This window comes from Papilio xuthus, unplaced genomic scaffold, assembly GCF_000836235.2.
Source record: "Papilio xuthus unplaced genomic scaffold, Pxut_1.1 DF825946.1, whole genome shotgun sequence".
NCBI lineage: Eukaryota > Metazoa > Arthropoda > Insecta > Lepidoptera > Papilionidae > Papilio > Papilio xuthus.
In genome coordinates this window covers 14,093,249-14,111,259 of record NW_013532703.1, presented here as the reverse complement: position 1 = coordinate 14,111,259, position 18,011 = coordinate 14,093,249, and the positions used below count along the sequence as shown (strand labels likewise).

Here is an 18,011-nt window from a genome sequence, read left to right as displayed (position 1 = left end):
CAAAGCTATATAACAAATGTTATGTGACAGTTGAGGAATTTATTCTCTACATAACACCATTTTATTATAAATTTTTCTATGCTATAATATCTAAAAATATAAGTAAAAATTACGCTAGGCTTATTTGCATGATACTGTTCTATTTTATTTTTATAAAACATGTAAATGCCATGTAAAATCGCACGGTAAAATGAACATGATAGTTCGAATCTCTTAGAATATAAATCGGCGTTTTTTAGTCGTATATTAAATTATCTGAATAGTGAAAGGTACATTGCCGTAGGCTACCACTGCGGAAATACGTGTTCTATAACAAATTGTCTTCACTCTCATTGAGAAATCAGAGATAACATTAGATTAGCACATGTATTTGTGCAGTGGTAAGCAACGGTAACCAGTACATCCGCCAGTCCTACACGCGGTCGCCCTCGAGGCAGTACCGCTCTTAACATTTTGTAAGGTAGTTGTAATTTTATTGTTAACGTCGAAGTTAAATTTCAGATTTTATAATAAAACAGTTTTGTGCGTGTAGCGGCTTTACAAACTTAACATTAAATATACAATAACATTTGGTCATTTGTAATATTCAATTATAATTAAATTGTTTTTAAAAGATTTTTTATTCTTTTATTTAAATCATTATTTATTTCTCAAAAAGTATAGGTTATTCATATGCTATGGCATGTCAAATAGCTACACACTTAAAATAATCTATATACATAAAAATATGAAAATGAAAAAATAATTACTCACGACGTAAAATTATGACGCTTAGCGCCAATGTGACAACTTTACTACGCTTACCGTGTCCACGTGAAGAAACACTTAGAAAACTAATGTCTATAAAATAAAAACATTACTATTTTATGTGTTGTCCCTCTCGTAACTAAGTGACTACAATAATATATATTATATTTGCTGTACAAGCATTTATATTAAATAAACATTATATATTATTGCAGCAGCTATAGTTATCCACTATTCTGGTTCTAGGTTTAAACTTCTTCATAAGACATAAACAAGTAAAAAAAGATGCATATCCATTATACATTTTATTTAGTTTTTATTTTGTATACCATCAGTACATTGATACTTAATTATTATAAAAGATGTTCCATGGTTGTCTCAAACAAAAAAATGTAAATATTAATTATTACACACTTTTGTCTTAATAAAATCAGCGGCCAATGAAGCAATACTCTCTGATGATTTTAAAACAAAACTATGATCAGCATTGACTTCTTTCATTTGAAGATCTGGTTGGTATACCATCAAATCTTTCATATATTCATAAGGTGCCCACCCATCACTTTTAGTGTATATTATATTAGTTAAATGTTTAATCTTTTCTAAGCCTTTTTTATTTAATTCAGTTACCGTGTCCATCTCATCATATGCTAGGAATAAAACTTTTTCTAAAATTTTTGGATTCAATATGTTAAGAATTCTGTTTTTATTAATTGGGGACAAACCGTTTATCTTAAGATATATATATACTAAAAACGATAGAAATATTTGCGGTAAATACAATAAAAATGAGAACATAAACAGGAATGAATGTATCCTTCTTACAAATCCATTTAAAAACTTCCCTTTTTCAGATTGTGACATCTTCTGTATAGTGGGGAAGAGTAAATTAACTGATGCAGTTCTTTTATACAAATCATCATTGTTGTCTAATAGCTCTATAAGAAACCAAGATCCAATTGAGTGCCCAATAAAATGTAATCTGCTGTTTTTATCTATATGATTTTCAATTAAGTCTAATTTATGTTTTAATTGACCATTCAAATTAAAAATATCTTCTCGACCTTTGAGTTCACTTTGTTCTTCAGGCAGTAGCTCATGGCCAGCATGACCTGAAAAAAAATAAAAAATTATTTTTCTGATATGATTTTAAAGTCAATTTGAGGTAGAATCTGTATTTGTCAGGCTATGAATGCTAAGTGAATACTAGCTACTTACATATTTTACACAAAATCATAAGAACCAAACCAAAAATCAAATTGGTTGTAAATATTTAACTCAGGCATTAAAGTACAAAATAGTAAAAAATTAAGTATTAATTTAAAAAAAAATCTTAATAAAAATAACTTACCGATTATACAGACTGGTAAATCCGTACTTCTGTGAAGTTCTTCACTAAATTCTGTATAAAATTCAATAAAACCAGGATTGCCTGTTATGCAAATAATTACATCTTTTCCATCGCAACTAAAGGGGTCGCCTTGAGTAATCAGATTAGTTCGTATATTGTTGAGCGTTTTATTAACAAAACTCATTTTAAAGTCACTTAAGTATTCTAGATTTTAAAACTGTAAATTACAAACAAAACAACGTGTCATGCTCGATATACTTAGGGAAATACACCTAGATTTTCCTATTAGGATATTTCCTATTTCCTTATAGGATAAGAAATTAACAATAAAATAATAAATACGTTAAAGCCGCGAAAAGTTAAAAGAAACTAACTGCTTCGCTGACCCATGATTATACATTTGATTTGACGTTGATAGGAATAGTATTGATAAGATGATATGTTATCACTTGGATTTGTTTCTGTTTGCTTGACGCAAACTAGGGACGCAAAATGTCGGTTTTTCTTAACTTTGGTATAATGACCATATTTTGACAAGTTTTTATATTGTTTGCTAAAATATATATATTAATTTTATTGTAAATTTATCCTCTATTATTCTAATCGTTTCATAAATGCTAATTAACTGAGCAAACCTAGGTTTTTTTTTAATTCTGAACGACACTTTTACACTTTATTTGAATTATAACATTTTAATATTGAATATGATTCAATAATCAACTTATAAGACCTTCGCCTTCGATGAAAAAATGTCAAAGGAGTTCCCGCGAAGGAGTTAAATATTCTTTGCCAGTTGCCAAACTATATGTAGCGGTATTGGTACTGGTACCTGCTGCATCCTATTGCATACATTCCTACACTGGTATTTATAAGACAACTGATCACAGGTGACACTTGACAAGACCTGTCTGTGTCTTTATGAAATTGACACTGGGTGACATGAGCGTGACTTTGACGTTGACCCAAACACATTTCATTTGTAAAAAGTTTAGATAATACAAGTTTACCGTAAATTCAAAGTAAATTTATTTTAGACGGATCTAATTTTTATCTTAAAATGTCTACTGAAAAAAAGAAAGCATTATTTATATGTCTCGGTAAGTAGTTAAATTGTAAATATAATAAAATAGCACAATATATATAAACTAATTGGCTGTTAAGATAAAAGCCCCTTTGAGCGGTGCCAGTAGCTACATAATTACTAAGATCAAGTCGCCTGACGACTTTAATACAATTATTCAGAACCAACACATTAATAAAATGTTTTATTTAATATCCCACCATTCCTGACACTATTGATAAATAACACAGTCCCTCATAGAGTTGATCTCTTTAATAAATGATTTTTCTTATTAGAATTTTCTCTTATCATTATGTAATACTAAGCCGAGTCTAATTCATAGCTAAGTCATTAGCTACGGCAGGTCATTTTTCTTCATATTTCTTGTCTCACTCTGTCTGTAACATACTAAAATTATATATCTACCACATTGCATTGAATTTAATAGTACAAACTATTCTTATTTTTAGGAAATATTTGCCGCTCACCAATAGCAGAAGGGGTATTCCAAAAGACTGTCAATGATATGGGATTAGGTGACGAGTGGGAAATTGACAGTGCAGCCATAGGTGGCTGGCATGTTGGTAATTCACCTGATTGGAGAGCCCTGGACACCATGAAAAAACATGGTGTACCATACAACAATTGTGCTAGGCAGGTAATCATTTATTTGCATCTCTTTTTGAAAGAAATAACTGATCCTTGACTACTTCTTGTAATAAAAAGAAACCACTTGTAAAAGTTCCATGTGCAAGAAGGTATAATATGTTGAAATAAATACTTTTGAAAATTTTTTGCAAACCAATTATGTGTTCTTTGCAGATCATATCAGAAGATTTTAACCATTATGATTTTATATTTGGAATGGATGAAACCAACATGAAGGACCTAAAAACAAGGGCACCAAGAGGCAGTAAAGCTAAATTGCTTCTCTTTGGAGATTTCGACCCGCAAGGTGACAGAATCATCAGAGACCCATATTATGTAAGTTACTAATGATATTGCAAAATTCTAAAAAATATATCTTACTTCTTATTATTATGAATGCTAATTTTTAGATGGATGGATGGATATGTGAAGGTATTTTAAGAACAGCTAAACAGATTAAATTTGGTATAGATATAGAAAATAGTCGGGATGAATACATAGGCTACTAATTAATTTTTTTTTTTAATTCCGCGCGGTTGGAGTAGCTGTCGACAGCTAGTACTTCAATAAATATTACTTATAAAATAAAAATGAAATAGACTTATTACATTATAAGATACTTAATTTCAAGTAGTCTCTTTTGATAATTTTTGCAGGATAGTGATTCAGCAGGATTTGAAAAATGTTACCAACAGTCAGTTAGATGTTCCAAAGGTTTCTTAGAACGATTAGCAGCGGGCGAGTTGAATAATTAGTTGAGAAAAGTAAACTGACCATGTATTTAATAATTTCAATTACAAAAGTATAATTCTCTTTATTTTTTTTTAAACAATGTAAGTGTCATCAATCGGTGTCTTAAGAGTTTTTTTTTTGGCTTTTATAATGACATATTAGTAAAATAATATCTATAATTTTGTCAGCGCTGTAGTTGTTATAGGTTGAAAAAGATGTAAATAGAAACATTGATAACTCTGGTTTGTAACTAATACATTCTAAGTTTAATTACAAAAGGTTTTTGGAAATAGAAATGGATTTTTATTTTAGCTTAACCTGCATATTATACAAATAATTAAGAAAGTATAGCTTTCCCTTGTTTAAAATTTTGCAAAAAAAAACACATTTCACATGACAATTTATAAAAACATGTATATGATAATTTTTTGACATTTGATACAAATGATTAATTACATTCTTTACTTATGATAACACTGTATGTAAATTTTCCTCTGTGACTAATATTATCAGTGTTACGGACAGATACGTTAACCCCTTACGCGTATAAGACCCTATGCCAGTTGCGGGGAACGATAAAGAGTCATAGTTCAGTAAATTCTTCTTTTCTTCGAGAGCAGCTTCTATTTCAAATACAGTTCACTTAATGTAACCTCAACTTTGTGCATATTTTTTTCTTGCTTCTCAATTTTAACACTCAAAGGTTCACAAACAAGACAGCTGTTAGGAGACACAAAATGTGACTGCTTATCTTTGGACATCAAAAACTTTGCAAACCATATCAAAGAGTCATTTGGGATTTTCTTTTCCACAGATTATTAACATAAAATATCACAATTATTGAGTTTGTCAATTACTATACTATTTTCGAACTTATTTGAAATGAGCACTAGTGTTACAAATGAACAACTCGTATTTGCAGAATCTTAGAATAGTTAAAAAATAACGAAATAAAACCATAATTTGATCATTCTTCTTTGCTTTGGTTTTTGGTATTCTTCTTATAACTGATCAATTCAAGATTACCATTTTCATATGTTAAAGTTCTTAACCTTTTATTTTTTCTCCTAGTATTTATTTTATGTAAAATATAATCTAGGACTTTCGGCAATGGTTGTTTCAAATAATCAGTTTTTCCAACCAAAAGACATGTGAAATTTTTATACAGAAATGTATGAGTAAAACCATCTGGAAAATGCTCAGTTAAATCTTTCCAACAAATATCCCTCCATACTTCATAAGGGCTATCTCTCAATCTGAAAGAGATGGACTTTGTATTAATAACTTAACATAAATCATTAGATGGTAGTGTAGGGATGCAAATAATTTATCTTTAAACATTCTGCTATAGATTTATTCCTCTAGGCGGTGTGTTTGGAGTCAAAAGTAAAGAAAGTTGATAGACTTCAGAGGCTTTTTTTGTGGTAAATCGTCTTGTAACAAATTTTAAACTTTGATGAAACATGCCATTTAGAAGTGTCATATGTGCATTTGGCTCAAATTTTGGTGCTAATTTTGACCAAGATTTCCTATATTATATTGTATTTTCCAAACTCAGTATAGTTCAGAACAGACAGAACAAAAAGGTATAACAATGTGTTTAGAAATGCGAGGGGAGATCACTTCAAAGCATGCAACTTAAGGTCAGCTAAAAATATGGAAAGACTCTGTACCATTAACATTATGTCTGAATACAACTATACTAACATATAACATGCTTGTTTCTGTCATTGTAAAATTCTCCTCCCTCCTCTCTCCTCCTCTTTCCCTTCCCACCCTTTTCTTATAAGGAAAGGATGGGAAGTGGAAGTGAACTTTCCGGATGAGAGGATGCTTGGAAAGGGAAGATATTTTCTTTCTGTGCATCATCTCCCCCGTCGATAAAAGGTAGGCAACGCGTATGCAATTGCGTATGTCTATGGGCAACGGTCACTTTGACATTTCAGCGATTTCAGGTGGCCGCTCGCTCGTTTGCCACCTTGTGATATAAAAAAAAAAATACATAGTAGTATTATTTAGTAACTTACATGCGAATGATCTTTTTTCTTAGCCTGTTGATTTTCACATCTTGTTTTACAAAAATTTGTACATGTAATGCATTATACCAGGATTTTTGTAAATACTGGTATTGCTGGTCCATATCACTCTCCAGTTTAAGCCAAACTGACTTATCAAACTTTTTATATTTCAATTCTTCTAGAGAGCATTGTGAGTGTTCCATGAGTAAGTTTAAAAATTTTGTAGCCAAGGGTAAGGTCCATTTTAACTTTTTCCTCTCTGGTTTACCTGAGACATTGCACAAATCATATATAAATTTTTCTTAATTATCAATGTATGATGATGACAATGAGCAAGCAATCAATCAGCAAAGATAATTTTACTTTACAATTTCATGTTATTTATTTTTTATGTAAAGATATGTGTGTAGTCAACCAACTCATACTGCGCCAGTGTGATTGACTATGGCCTAGTCACCCTAAACTAACTAGTAACCCCTAACCTTCCAAGAGAATAAAATACAATAAACTTCCCGAGAACCTATTAGGTAGGCACCACAAGAAGTCTCTAACCATAGGTTGTCTGAAACCAAAATCTTCTCATAAAACATATCATCTCTGTTTTGCAAATGATAATGACGGCGATGATGATATGTTTTAATAGAGATTTTGATCTAAGAAACCAACAGTAATAGAGAAAATAGAAAGTTATCTAATATAATAATAATTGTGTAAAAACTTGATAATGTTTGATAAATAATACACCTACCCTCATGCACTTGATGAAGTTGTTTGTAAATACCCCTTGGATTCCTTCCAAGAAGTAGTGATAGATTTTTAACAGCATCCTTTTCATTAAAATAAAAACAAATATTAAACAACTTTTTCTCAACATCAGAATAATTTCCTTTAACAGGAGTACCAAAGTGTTTAACAACATACTGATAAACTTGATGCATATTTCTTTCAAGGCCTTGGGCTAAATAAGCAGTTACAAATCTTCTAACTTGTTCATGTGGAGAGGAAGGGTTCTTACAATCTCTATTTTTCCATCGTGCAAATGATTGCAACATGTCAGGTACATCATATTCCTAAAATGTATACAAGAAAATAAAATAAATACTTGAGAATACATTTTTGGACCTCAGTACTTACAAAGCATGGTTACTACTGGTACTTTTACGACCACCATTATTGCAGGGAAAAAGGATGACCAAGTATTCTTGGTAATTCATTAATTAAATTGAATAGTGACTGTTATTAAGAAATATTTTTACTAAATGTGAGTCTGATATTGAATTCATTGGCAGATTAAATTAGACATACTAAGATCTCTTCAATATCACCAATTCTTCCATACCAAATTTAAATTATTAAGTTTTCTTATGTCATAACCAACCAGCATTACACAACCTTTTTACTCATTTATTCCCCCTAAAAATATAATGAAATATGAACATTACACAATATGAAAATGGTAAAATTTACCGTAATAAAATTAGCCCAGTTCTCTTTTATTTGTTCACATTCTTGGTTTGTAAAATGTGTTGTTCGAAATTTCTCTAGCTTTTCATTATCTTCATAGTTTGTAACTGTGCATCGTGTAAGACAAAGGGAAGTTTGATACCATGGCTGGTCCCATGTCACATGCATAGTATCGAGTTTACTTATTAACAACTGGAAAGATCATAATTAAAACAATCAGGGATTTGTTAAGTATAACATTAAAGTTAATTTAAAACGCAAATTGGCACACACTGTCCAGATTAGGGCCAAAAACAAATTGGTTAGGTAGTACGAATGTGTATTAATTTCGAAAATTACACGCAGTATTGTATAATTTTCCAAAAGTAAACGTGTTTTTTTTCTTTAAATGTTTGTCAAACATTCGTAAAAAAGTAAAATTATCAATTGGATTTAAAAAAATGAAATTGTATTGAAATATAATTGTTTATTAACTTATTTAATCGAAACATTTAAGGAAAAAAATACCTGCATAAAGTCTTCATCTTCACAGTAAATATCATCAAGTGCAATAAGTACTTTTTCATAAAGAGTAGGATCATTAATGTCTTCTACATCTGATAAAATTTCATTCCAATCCATTATTACGTAATTTTTGTAGTTATAGAAAAAAAAATAAAACTTAAAAACTACATAACCTCTAATTACGATACGATTTCACATTTCATTTTAAGACTTCGCGCGTTGCCACTCAAACAGCATAGAGTACGGAGTACAACAAAAAGGATAAGGACCTTGCGACACCATAATGCCATAATGTTTTTGTTTTGCCTACGTTCAACGGGGATATCCTTTTGGGTTTATCAGTAGTATTTATACAAGTTACAGCTTGTTATATCTCTATTATGTAGTTTTTTACTGTTGCAAAATAAATCCCTGTTATTAGTCGATACTAAAAAACCATTCTTTCACGGCACTGCTTCTTTATTTAACCTGCTTACTCAATGTTGCTTAATGCTTACCTTATATACTCTGTGCTTCGTAAACCAGCTAAATTGTTGCAAATTTTACATATTCTCATTCTCATATTACAAAACTAACTTGTGAAAATAAAATGTGTAAGCCTAATATTATCGAAATTGATATAGTATCAAAAACATTTTCGTGAGCCCAATGAATACAAATTCTTGTAATGATTTGGCGGCGTAAAGTTAAAGTTGTACGTTTTGTCGTCTATTGTTAAGACGTAAACTCTAAAATGCTATTCTTATAAATTTAACTTTTGTTAATAAAAACGAATAGAGATGTTTGTGTTCTATCGGTAATATATAATCGTTGTTCACAATGCCGTAGTGGAAACCAGCAATCATTTTATTTTTTTGTAATCAGTGTTAACTTTTTAACTACACTATTTTTATCACACCTTTAGAATGAATTAGTCAGAAATATGTTTGTGTCACAAGACAAGAATGTTAAGAAAAAATTTCAAAAGCCAAATATTCTACGGAGAAAGACAAAGCCCTTGTCGCGGCCGCAAGCAACTTCAGAAAGTTTTGAATCTCCAGATGGTAAATCTCTAGTCAGCCCCTCTTCAGTAGACAAATCATTTAATTCACACGAAGGTCAGAATAGAGTAGCAAAACAAATAGTAATTAAACATAGGGAGAAGCCAAATCAACTAATTAACAAGTCAACACAGAAATTGATCTCAGCTTCGTTAATTTCGGAGGACAAATCCTCGAATGCAGTGGTAAAAAAAGAAAACGCCAATGACATTACATTTACTATCATAACAACACAGGAGAATAGTAAGTCTTCTGATTTTTTTGTTATTTTACTATGTTATACAATGTATATATTATTTTACTCAATATTCACGAAAGATAAGTAAGCATCCGAGTAGTAGGGATTATTGTGTGTGTATATAGGATTTTATTATCCTATTCCATTGTGATTTGTACATTAAACTTGACTGTTTGAAACAAACAGATTTGTATTAGTTGTAGGGCCTTCGCAGTAGGGGTAAAATATGAAAAATCAATTTATAATATACATATTTTTGTAATAAGCTGTATTTGTTTGTTCAGATAATGAAGGCAATTTAGTCCAGACTGGTGTCAATGTGGATTCATTCTTAGTAGGAGGAGCAACAAAACAGGTCACAATTTATGATTCATTATTTAAATTGAATTGAATACAAGTAAATTATTAAAAACTCATTTTTTGGATATTTATTTTGTGGATGTTACAGAATGGCATTAGATTTGGGAATACTGAATTACAAATTGAATCAGTTGATAAGTATGATAATACTAAATGGTGTTTGGATCTTGTACAAAATTCACCAACGGAAATAAAAGAACATTGTAAGTATTTAAATACCATATTTAAGATATAAAGCAAAAAATAGTTTATGTAGTAATTTTTTTATTTACAATAGTTCCAAAGACTTTCAAAATATGACAATGCCTTAATAATTGATATACACAATGGTGAACTTGAGATTCTTTGTCATTAAAAGTTGATAAAAATATATACTTTCAATTCTAGATGATGGATCTCAAAAGAACAACTTATTTATAGAACAAAAATTAGATGTAACACCTACAATGGTACCTTTGTCTGTAGTTTCTTCTGTCCAGAGAAATAATATAATAACTCTTCAAGGTGAAGTGGTACCAATCATGACTAATGTACTTAATAGTACATTTGATCTCAATAAAACTAAAGCCAAGTTTAAGGTAATTAAATTAAATATTATTTACTATTTAAGTTTCTAATAGTTTCTTATATTACATGGTGAAAGGTGTAAAATGGTAAAAATGTTTATCTGCAGAATGCTTTTATTTTTTTATTTAATTTTTAAGTATGCTACTAAAGTTTTTTTGTCATTTTTAGATAGATATGTAATTATATTTATATACTAATATAAAATCTATTTTAGTGTGAAGTTGCTGATTGTGATAAGGAATTCTCGAATAAGCAAAAGTTGAAAAAGCACCAAAATAGTCATAAAATTGGCAGTACAAGGCCACCGAGACAGACCAATGTTGAATGTCCAATCAAGATTATCCGATCAGGTGTGGAGGAGCCTTGTGGACAAATGTTCACATCCAGAGAAGATGTGTTAAAACATCTTAACGAGAACCACACATTGGAACAAGCAAACTATATGTATGTATTTGTTTGAGATATATTTTCTTAGTTATTTTTTTATAATCCTAATTTCTTGTTAATCTCTTGATGTAGTAATAGCATCAAAAACTCAAATGTTTGTTTAATATCAAAGATGTTTAATTAATAAAATATGAAATAATGAAGGGTGTTGGTTTGTTTGTTAGCTGTTCGGAGTGCGGGCGGCGTTTCTTCTGGGCGTGCGCGCTGCGGGCGCACCGGCAGGCGCACGGGCGCGCGCGGCGCGGCGCGCTGGTATGCGCGTGGCCCGGCTGCGGCCGCGTCTTCCGCCAGCCCTGCCGTCTGCGCGAGCACACGCGCGCGCACACCGGCGACAAACCGTACCCCTGCAAATTTCCGGTTAGTCTACTATACTATATTATTTGTTTTCTAACATAGTCAAAGCCTCTTTTAAAATCTTACTTCTTACTAATATTATAAATGCGAATGTTTGGATGTTTAGATAGCTGTTTGTTTGTTAGAAAGTATCTCCAGAACGGCTGCATGGATCTTGCTGAAATTTGACTTTGATATTGAACATAGTCTGGAAGATTACATAGACTACTAATTAAATGTTATTTTTTATTTTTGCACGGATGGCTAGTTTGCTTAAAAAATATGCATGAAAGTTCAGTATCATAGAAACGCGATATGATATGATATAATACATGTTGAAGTTGACATATTCCAGAATTGCGGATGGTCGTTCCGCACGGCGAGCAAATTGGTGCGGCACGCGCGTCGGCACACGGGCGAGCGGCGGCATGCGTGCTCGGCGTGCGGGCGCGCCTTCCTGCGCCGCGAGCACCTGCGCGAGCACCACGCCCGTCACCAGCCGCCCCTCGCACGACACCCGCACGCCTGCACGCACCACGGTCAGTTAAATCACGTGATATTCCATGCTTGTATACCTCTTTTCAAATATCTTAGTGGCTCCCAGTCTGCGCGCTGCGCACAAGTCTTCCACATCTCTTCAGCCCCTGCTACACCATTCTACAACATAGACAACATTGTTTCGGCAGCGCCTCGTATTATCTTCTGAGTCGCAGACATAAAAAGATCCATACATGTTATGGTCCTTCGAACCGGAACTTAAAATGTGCTTACAAGTGAATTCAAAAATATTTAGTACTAGAAACACACTTATTACTAAGCTTATTATTGCAATATATCGAAAGTATTAATTTTTTATATATAAATTGATTTCTTAATTTGTCAGGATGCCAACAAAGTTTCAACAACATGAGCTCCCTGTACACGCACATGAAGAAAGTTCATAAAAAGGAAGAAACTAACTCTTCAAATACTACCGCAGAATCCGTGCTCCTAGAAATGCCACCTGAGAACATCTTTACAGTAAGTCTAATAATATTTGTCTGACTTGAAAACATTACAATCGTTATCTTACGTCATCTGACAGACTCTGCCACAACCCTAATCGTGAGAACACAGAACTGGCTTCTTTGTTTATAAAATTAATACGATAATTAACATGTAATTCGTACGTTTTATTACAGGTAAATATGTTAAAGAATGAACCAGTATACGAAAGTGTTACAAATATAGAAGTTAGTGGGGATCTTAATTTTGAAGAAGTAACAGGCTCGGAGGAGGGGTTAACAAAGATGGAAGTTGTAACGGAGGGTATGGAGAGTGCGGGGGAGGAGATCCTGGGGGAGGAGAGCTTGGTGGCTGGAGAAGGGGAAGGGGAGGGTCAGTCTGCGCGCACGCACTGCACATGGCCGCTGCAGCCGCGCCCTCCTTGCGGCTACCACTGTGAGGATGCTTATGTCCTGGACGAAGATGTACAGGTAAATAACTTTTTTGCATAGAAAAAAATGGTTAAATTTAGAAAAGAAGCTGACGTAGGAATGAGAAAGCAATGGATGTTTAAAATGTTTACAAATTAGGTTGTCGTTATACTAGCGTATAGTTAATAATAAACAAGGATATCTGAACCGGTGAGAGGCGTTGTTATAGCGGTTGGTTCTGTCAGAATATATATAAAACCTATTTAGACATAGTAAACAGTATAAAAGAAAAAAATTGCCCGTTACAGAACAAAGAGCAACTTGTGACACATTTGATGTTAACGAGGGGCGCTAGTGAGCTTTGTAGGTCTGTAGCATATCGTATATGTTGGAAATAGATAGAATGTGATGTGTCAGGTGGAGCATTCGGAGAGCGCGGAGAGTAACATCTACACAATACGCAGTGACTTGTTCCTGCACGGCAACGCACTCACCAACGAGGATAGCCAGTGAGTACTAATGTAGAAAAATACTTCTTTTTAAATCCTTATTTAGCCGCACAATTAGTTAAAAAGTCTTACTTGCGAGTTTTTTGATGGTTAATGTAGAGCTTTAGTGTTGAATTAATATAAGATATTTAACAAGTAAGGTAAACTTGAAGTAATCATTTTCAGGGGAGGAATGGGCGTAGGCGTGGGTGTGGGCGTGGGCGAGGGCGTGGGCGCTGGGGGCGGCGGCGCGCTGGGCGACGACCTCGGCCTGCTGGACTCTCACCCCACCATTGATCTCATGCAGGTTGGTATATATCTAACATAATGCAAAAACTTCGTTCAAATACTTTTATGATTATCGTTCAATAGTTTTCAATTGCGAATCAATTTGAAATGCCCATGTTTTCTAAATTTATGCTATCGAATGTAACGAAGGATTGCGTAAACTGTAGTTTGTCTATGGTTAAGGGTGAATTGGAATAGAGAATTGTATGCATAGATAAATATGAGAGAATTTTTATTTTTAATGTAATTCAGGAAGAGTTGCTGTACACAGACGCCGTGGACGAGTCATCTTTCCGAGTGTTTTTACTCAGCGAGGAGCTTACATAATAACCAACCTTACGACAAATGCTCAAAGCGAATTGTTATTTTTTTATTGTTATCTCTTAATTCTAAGTAATAATAAGTTCTTGATAAATATATTTAACACAAAATGTATACATTAAGTGTTCTACAATGATCGATGCGTGAATGTAAGCTAATATCAAAAATTTATAGAAACGCTTAGAGAAATTGTATTTTCTCCCAAAACAAAAAATTCTATTGATAATCACTATACTATTTTTTTGTAGAAATGTTAAATTCAATGTATAAATATCCAAAGACGTAGTAACACCATTTTTTAATGGTTACATTATTATGTGGTTTCCATGTTTAGTCGTTCGTAACTACGATATAATATTGTAGGGAAGAGTTTAGCACAAATTTACAAGGTACATGACTTGTGCATAAATAAAATTTATCAAACTTCGAACTTTTGGTGCAATACCTAAATTTTTAGATTTTCTTGATGTTTTAGGAACTCATTTTTAGGTCTTCGGAAACGTAAATTATAAAATTGTTAAAGTTTTTCATTTAGAAAATTAAGTTGTATACTAAATTGTCTTCCAACGTCAAACTAAATTTCTAAAGTGTTTAGCAAAATTATTATTTTTTTTTGTCTATTTATTCATTTATTTTGACATTAGTAATCTATCATGTGTTCTTGTCATATTATAAAAGGCTTTGGAATCGTTGGATATAGTTCCACAAGGGTCCTACGGCAGTCGGAATTTATGTGAACTGTCATCTTGACAGCGTTTCGACCAATGAGGGAGCGGCAGCTGCACGGTTTAATGTTGCCATGTTCATCGTTTTAAAGTGCCAAATAAGTGTAACTTGAAATGAAACACGTACGTTTATTTGCCATGTGACTATTATTATGGCAGATCGAAATATACCTTTTTTTTTTGAATAATTCAAAAGCTGTAAATCATCAATTTTGTGGATGTCTCAATTTAAATAAGTATACTACGGGAATAAGTCACAATTGCTCACAATTGTCCAATTTCTGAAGAAGTAAGGAAAGTTTTGCTTACTGGTAACATTTAAAACTTGTAGGCGCCCCTCTGTCATGTTAAAAACTGCCATAAGATCCATATCGGACTATATTTTTTTGACTTTGGATTGTATTATTTATTATAAGTCTGAAATGTGTAATAGAATTTGTATTCGTGCTTTTCTGTATACAGTTAGTTGTTGTACTGCGTGTCCAGTTTATAATGTTTGTGATAATAATGTAACGGTCGCTTGACGGTACACTATAAAATAACGGAATTACTCTATCCTATTTTCTTAAGTAACCTTATAGTTAAGATAAATTGTAATGAAACAAAGAAAACTTTTTAGTAAATATGAACATAAACTTTGTTCTAAACTAAAATATTATTGGATAAACTGATCTCTAAATACTTTCATATTTTGTCAAATTTATTGGTACTGTTTGAATGTTTGTGATACCGTCTTATGTATAGTATGAAATGTATGGAGTATGTATGGAGTAGATTTTAGTTTAGCATAAATAGTTTCTGTGTGTTTTTATATAAAATAGTCATCACAAATATTTTAGTATTCGATGTTAGCCGCGGGAATATTGAACGCATTTCACAAAGAGTAAATGAGAGAGATGTATACTCAAGAAACGCGTAAGACAGAGAAAGAACGTGTCAGCTGTCAACACTATATTGAGACTTTGACATTATCGAAAGTGGTTGCTTCGTTAAATACTTAGTACTTGAGTTTATTGAAAAGTCTAGACTATTGAGTAACTTTTTGTTTGTTTGTCAGGGATTATATGTCAATAATTATAATATCTTTAAAAGATAAAACGTGTACTTAAGTACGCACATTAGATGATTCAATGTTTAATTCAATTAATGTGAACTAGTTCTTGTTTTTTGTATAACTCTAGATTATGTATTAGTATAGTGAATGTGACATTTTGTAGTTGATTGCTTAGTTTAATGATATCCAGTTTGTACTTCAACTTGTTCAAATTTTGAAATAGAGGTTTTAAATATCGTAATTTATTAACGATGTTTAAAAAAAAAGATCCATAGACAATACAGATCATCTATGATCTCTATAGAAATAGTTGGATAGGTCACTACTTGGATATTAAAACTTTTGCTTCGTTCCGATTTGAAAGCGCCAGTTGTAGTTACTGTCGACTAATTTTATCTCTACCAACATGACCGGTACCATCTGCTACTGTCAGTACTAACATGGAGAAAATCGAATTGGCACAAAATACCATTGTTTATAGCCTGTCCTGAGGTCAGTGATCCCTAACTATAAACATTTGCAATATAACAGTTTTAGTGAACGGGGAAAGTGAAGGCCAATAGTTTGTAGGTTATTTAGATTTGATGCCGTTCGAAGTAAGCGTTATGTTAATTCAGAAGTAATGTATCTGGATACAGGGCCCAGGCACCGCCTGTAAAAGACTAACATTTTACGATCTAGATTATAAGTATATTGTATATAAAATATATTTTTGGATATACAACTCTTATGATAAGATTAGCCTTATTTTTTTAGACTGTTGTCCAAAATGGTATGTTTTGTTAAAAATTATTATTGAATGTTGGCACTGCTTATTTGCATCTTTATCGTAAACTGATTTTGACAGCGAAAGGATTTTGACTGTTTGTTTTTTTGTAATTATTTTGGAAGTTTGTTTGGAAACATTGAAATATGTAACCGATTTTTTTAATATTTTTTTTTACCTAACTATGCTAAATGCTTCTGATATTTATATTAGTAAATTTATAACAACTAGTTATGTTTAACTTTGCAAATAAACAGTGCTGACGTCATATCAAAATTATATTAAAACATAAGCTTTATTTAAGTTGTTTCTATACTAATGTTTTGTTTATATAATTTGGTATATAAGGTCAGGTCCGCACAGTACACACGCGCTAAGTCACTTAACTTTAATTAATCACATATCATATTTAGTTTTGTTATTAATTTGTATTGTACTTGGTTGCTTTGTGTTTAATTGCAGATTTCGCTATATAGAAATAAATGTTTTAGATAAAATTATGATTGTTTTTTTTATTTTAAAATATAATAAATCCTCCTAAATTATGAAGTTAAATTATCGAACTGTTTATTTCTCTCCAAATTATAGACGATTGAGCCTCAATTAGAGTAGATTAGGGAACGTACCCATACTGTGTCCCGTTTAGGGGGAGAGCGGAGTCTTTAAAATACTACGGTCAGTCACAGGGGTGGGGGGGGAGGTCTTAGATTTTAGTCACGTAGTCGTTACTTGTTTTTTTTTTCATAATACATAATTCACTAGTAATTTAAGAATGCATGCAGTCTTATGCTATAAAGAAGAGTATGAGCCAAATTATTTCTTTTTCAATGTTTACCTTTGAAATGATTAAAAATCATAATAATGAATTGCTACGTAAAAACTAATGGGGGAGGGGGTCTTGGCATGTACTACGAGTGGTCACCGAGTCGGAGGGGGAGGGGTCGAGAAAACCAAAAATAGGTCACGTAGTATGGGTATGTCCCCTTACAAGTATTTTAATACAAAAACCCATGTACACTGTTCTTTATGGTCTCTTTTGATAAAAAAATAAAACAAAGCAAATACTTATTTATTTTTTATATAAAAATTAAGACACTTAAAGTATACATATAGTATACAAAAGTTCTCAGTACCTAATACTAAAAACACCTTTCATAATTAATACAATTTCCTGAAATTGTATGGAAATTGGAGAAAGGTCATCTCCAAGTATATTATATAAAACACATATGTGAATTAAATAAGGAAGAACATATTTTGCGATAACGGAAGCAAAATAAAATATAATTTTTCATATAATTCATACTAATGCACACTCGGAGACTAATTAACCATTACATGACGTTGATAAGTATTGCCATTTAAGTTTGACTTTAAAAAATTGACAGTAGTTTGCTAAACACTTTTTTTTTATATATTTTTAATGTAAGCTTATTTAGAGAAGG

At 31.9% G+C, this 18,011-nt stretch overlaps 4 protein-coding genes across 6 annotated transcripts; 2 read left to right on the top strand and 2 right to left on the bottom strand.

The window, feature by feature from the left end:
- Window positions 1–692: 692 nt before the first annotated feature.
- On the bottom strand, window positions 693–2,577 carry sturkopf (lipid droplet associated hydrolase sturkopf). The gene is made up of 2 exons (XM_013321736.1): window positions 2,099–2,577; window positions 693–1,859 (listed from the first exon to the last, which is right to left on the bottom strand). The coding sequence occupies exons 1-2, from the start codon at window positions 2,280–2,282 to the stop codon at window positions 1,147–1,149; spliced, it is 897 nt and encodes a 298-aa protein (XP_013177190.1). The 5' UTR covers window positions 2,283–2,577; the 3' UTR covers window positions 693–1,146.
- Window positions 2,578–3,094: 517 nt separating this feature from the next.
- On the top strand, window positions 3,095–4,834 carry LOC106124775 (low molecular weight phosphotyrosine protein phosphatase-like). Its single transcript, NM_001312774.1, is given in 4 exon segments — window positions 3,095–3,195; window positions 3,629–3,816; window positions 3,981–4,142; window positions 4,463–4,834. Coding segments are annotated over 4 exon segments (489 nt in total). The 5' UTR covers window positions 3,095–3,155; the 3' UTR covers window positions 4,562–4,834.
- A 100-nt stretch (window positions 4,835–4,934) lies between these two features.
- LOC106124489 (uncharacterized) lies at window positions 4,935–8,785 on the bottom strand. Of its 3 annotated transcripts, XM_013321196.1 has the most exons (6): window positions 8,698–8,785; window positions 8,528–8,616; window positions 8,024–8,212; window positions 7,305–7,626; window positions 6,566–6,824; window positions 4,935–5,794 (listed from the first exon to the last, which is right to left on the bottom strand). In XM_013321196.1, exons 2-6 carry the CDS (start codon window positions 8,531–8,533, stop codon window positions 5,506–5,508), a joined length of 1,065 nt encoding a protein of 354 aa, XP_013176650.1. In that variant the 5' UTR covers window positions 8,534–8,616; window positions 8,698–8,785; the 3' UTR covers window positions 4,935–5,505. The 3 variants fall into 3 exon arrangements, with proteins under 3 accessions (XP_013176650.1, XP_013176649.1, XP_013176652.1); XM_013321195.1 differs by having other exon boundaries at window positions 8,528–8,731; XM_013321198.1 differs by lacking the exon at window positions 4,935–5,794 and having other exon boundaries at window positions 6,716–6,824; window positions 7,305–7,383; window positions 7,478–7,626; window positions 8,528–8,731.
- Window positions 8,786–9,050: 265 nt separating this feature from the next.
- On the top strand, window positions 9,051–17,060 carry LOC106124488 (probable lysine-specific demethylase ELF6). Its single transcript, XM_013321194.1, has 12 exons — window positions 9,051–9,807; window positions 10,087–10,157; window positions 10,251–10,365; window positions 10,550–10,740; window positions 10,944–11,173; window positions 11,341–11,533; window positions 11,865–12,048; window positions 12,393–12,529; window positions 12,691–12,984; window positions 13,342–13,433; window positions 13,599–13,719; window positions 13,953–17,060. Exons 1-12 carry the CDS (start codon window positions 9,447–9,449, stop codon window positions 14,025–14,027), a joined length of 2,064 nt encoding a protein of 687 aa, XP_013176648.1. The 5' UTR covers window positions 9,051–9,446; the 3' UTR covers window positions 14,028–17,060.
- Window positions 17,061–18,011: the final 951 nt, after the last annotated feature.

What these genes read in the sequence shown, in the direction of transcription:
- sturkopf (XM_013321736.1), bottom strand. Translation starts at nt 2,282, where the DNA reads ATGAGTTTTGTTAATAAAACGCTCAACAATATACGAACTAATCTGATT. An exon ending in TTTACCAGTCTGTATAATCG is followed by an intron (nt 1,860 to 2,098) that starts GTAAGTTATTTT and finishes ATTTTTTTTCAG; the next exon opens with GTCATGCTGGCCATGAGCTA.
- LOC106124489 (XM_013321195.1), bottom strand. Translation starts at nt 8,641, where the DNA reads ATGGATTGGAATGAAATTTTATCAGATGTAGAAGACATTAATGATCCT. An exon ending in AAGATGAAGACTTTATGCAG is followed by an intron (nt 8,213 to 8,527) that starts GTATTTTTTTCC and finishes TGATCTTTCCAG; the next exon opens with TTGTTAATAAGTAAACTCGA. An exon ending in ACTGGGCTAATTTTATTACG is followed by an intron (nt 7,627 to 8,023) that starts GTAAATTTTACC and finishes TATACATTTTAG; the next exon opens with GAATATGATGTACCTGACAT.
- LOC106124488 (XM_013321194.1), top strand. Translation starts at nt 9,447, where the DNA reads ATGTTTGTGTCACAAGACAAGAATGTTAAGAAAAAATTTCAAAAGCCA. An exon ending in TAGGAGGAGCAACAAAACAG is followed by an intron (nt 10,158 to 10,250) that starts GTCACAATTTAT and finishes TGGATGTTACAG; the next exon opens with AATGGCATTAGATTTGGGAA. An exon ending in CACCTGAGAACATCTTTACA is followed by an intron (nt 12,530 to 12,690) that starts GTAAGTCTAATA and finishes GTTTTATTACAG; the next exon opens with GTAAATATGTTAAAGAATGA.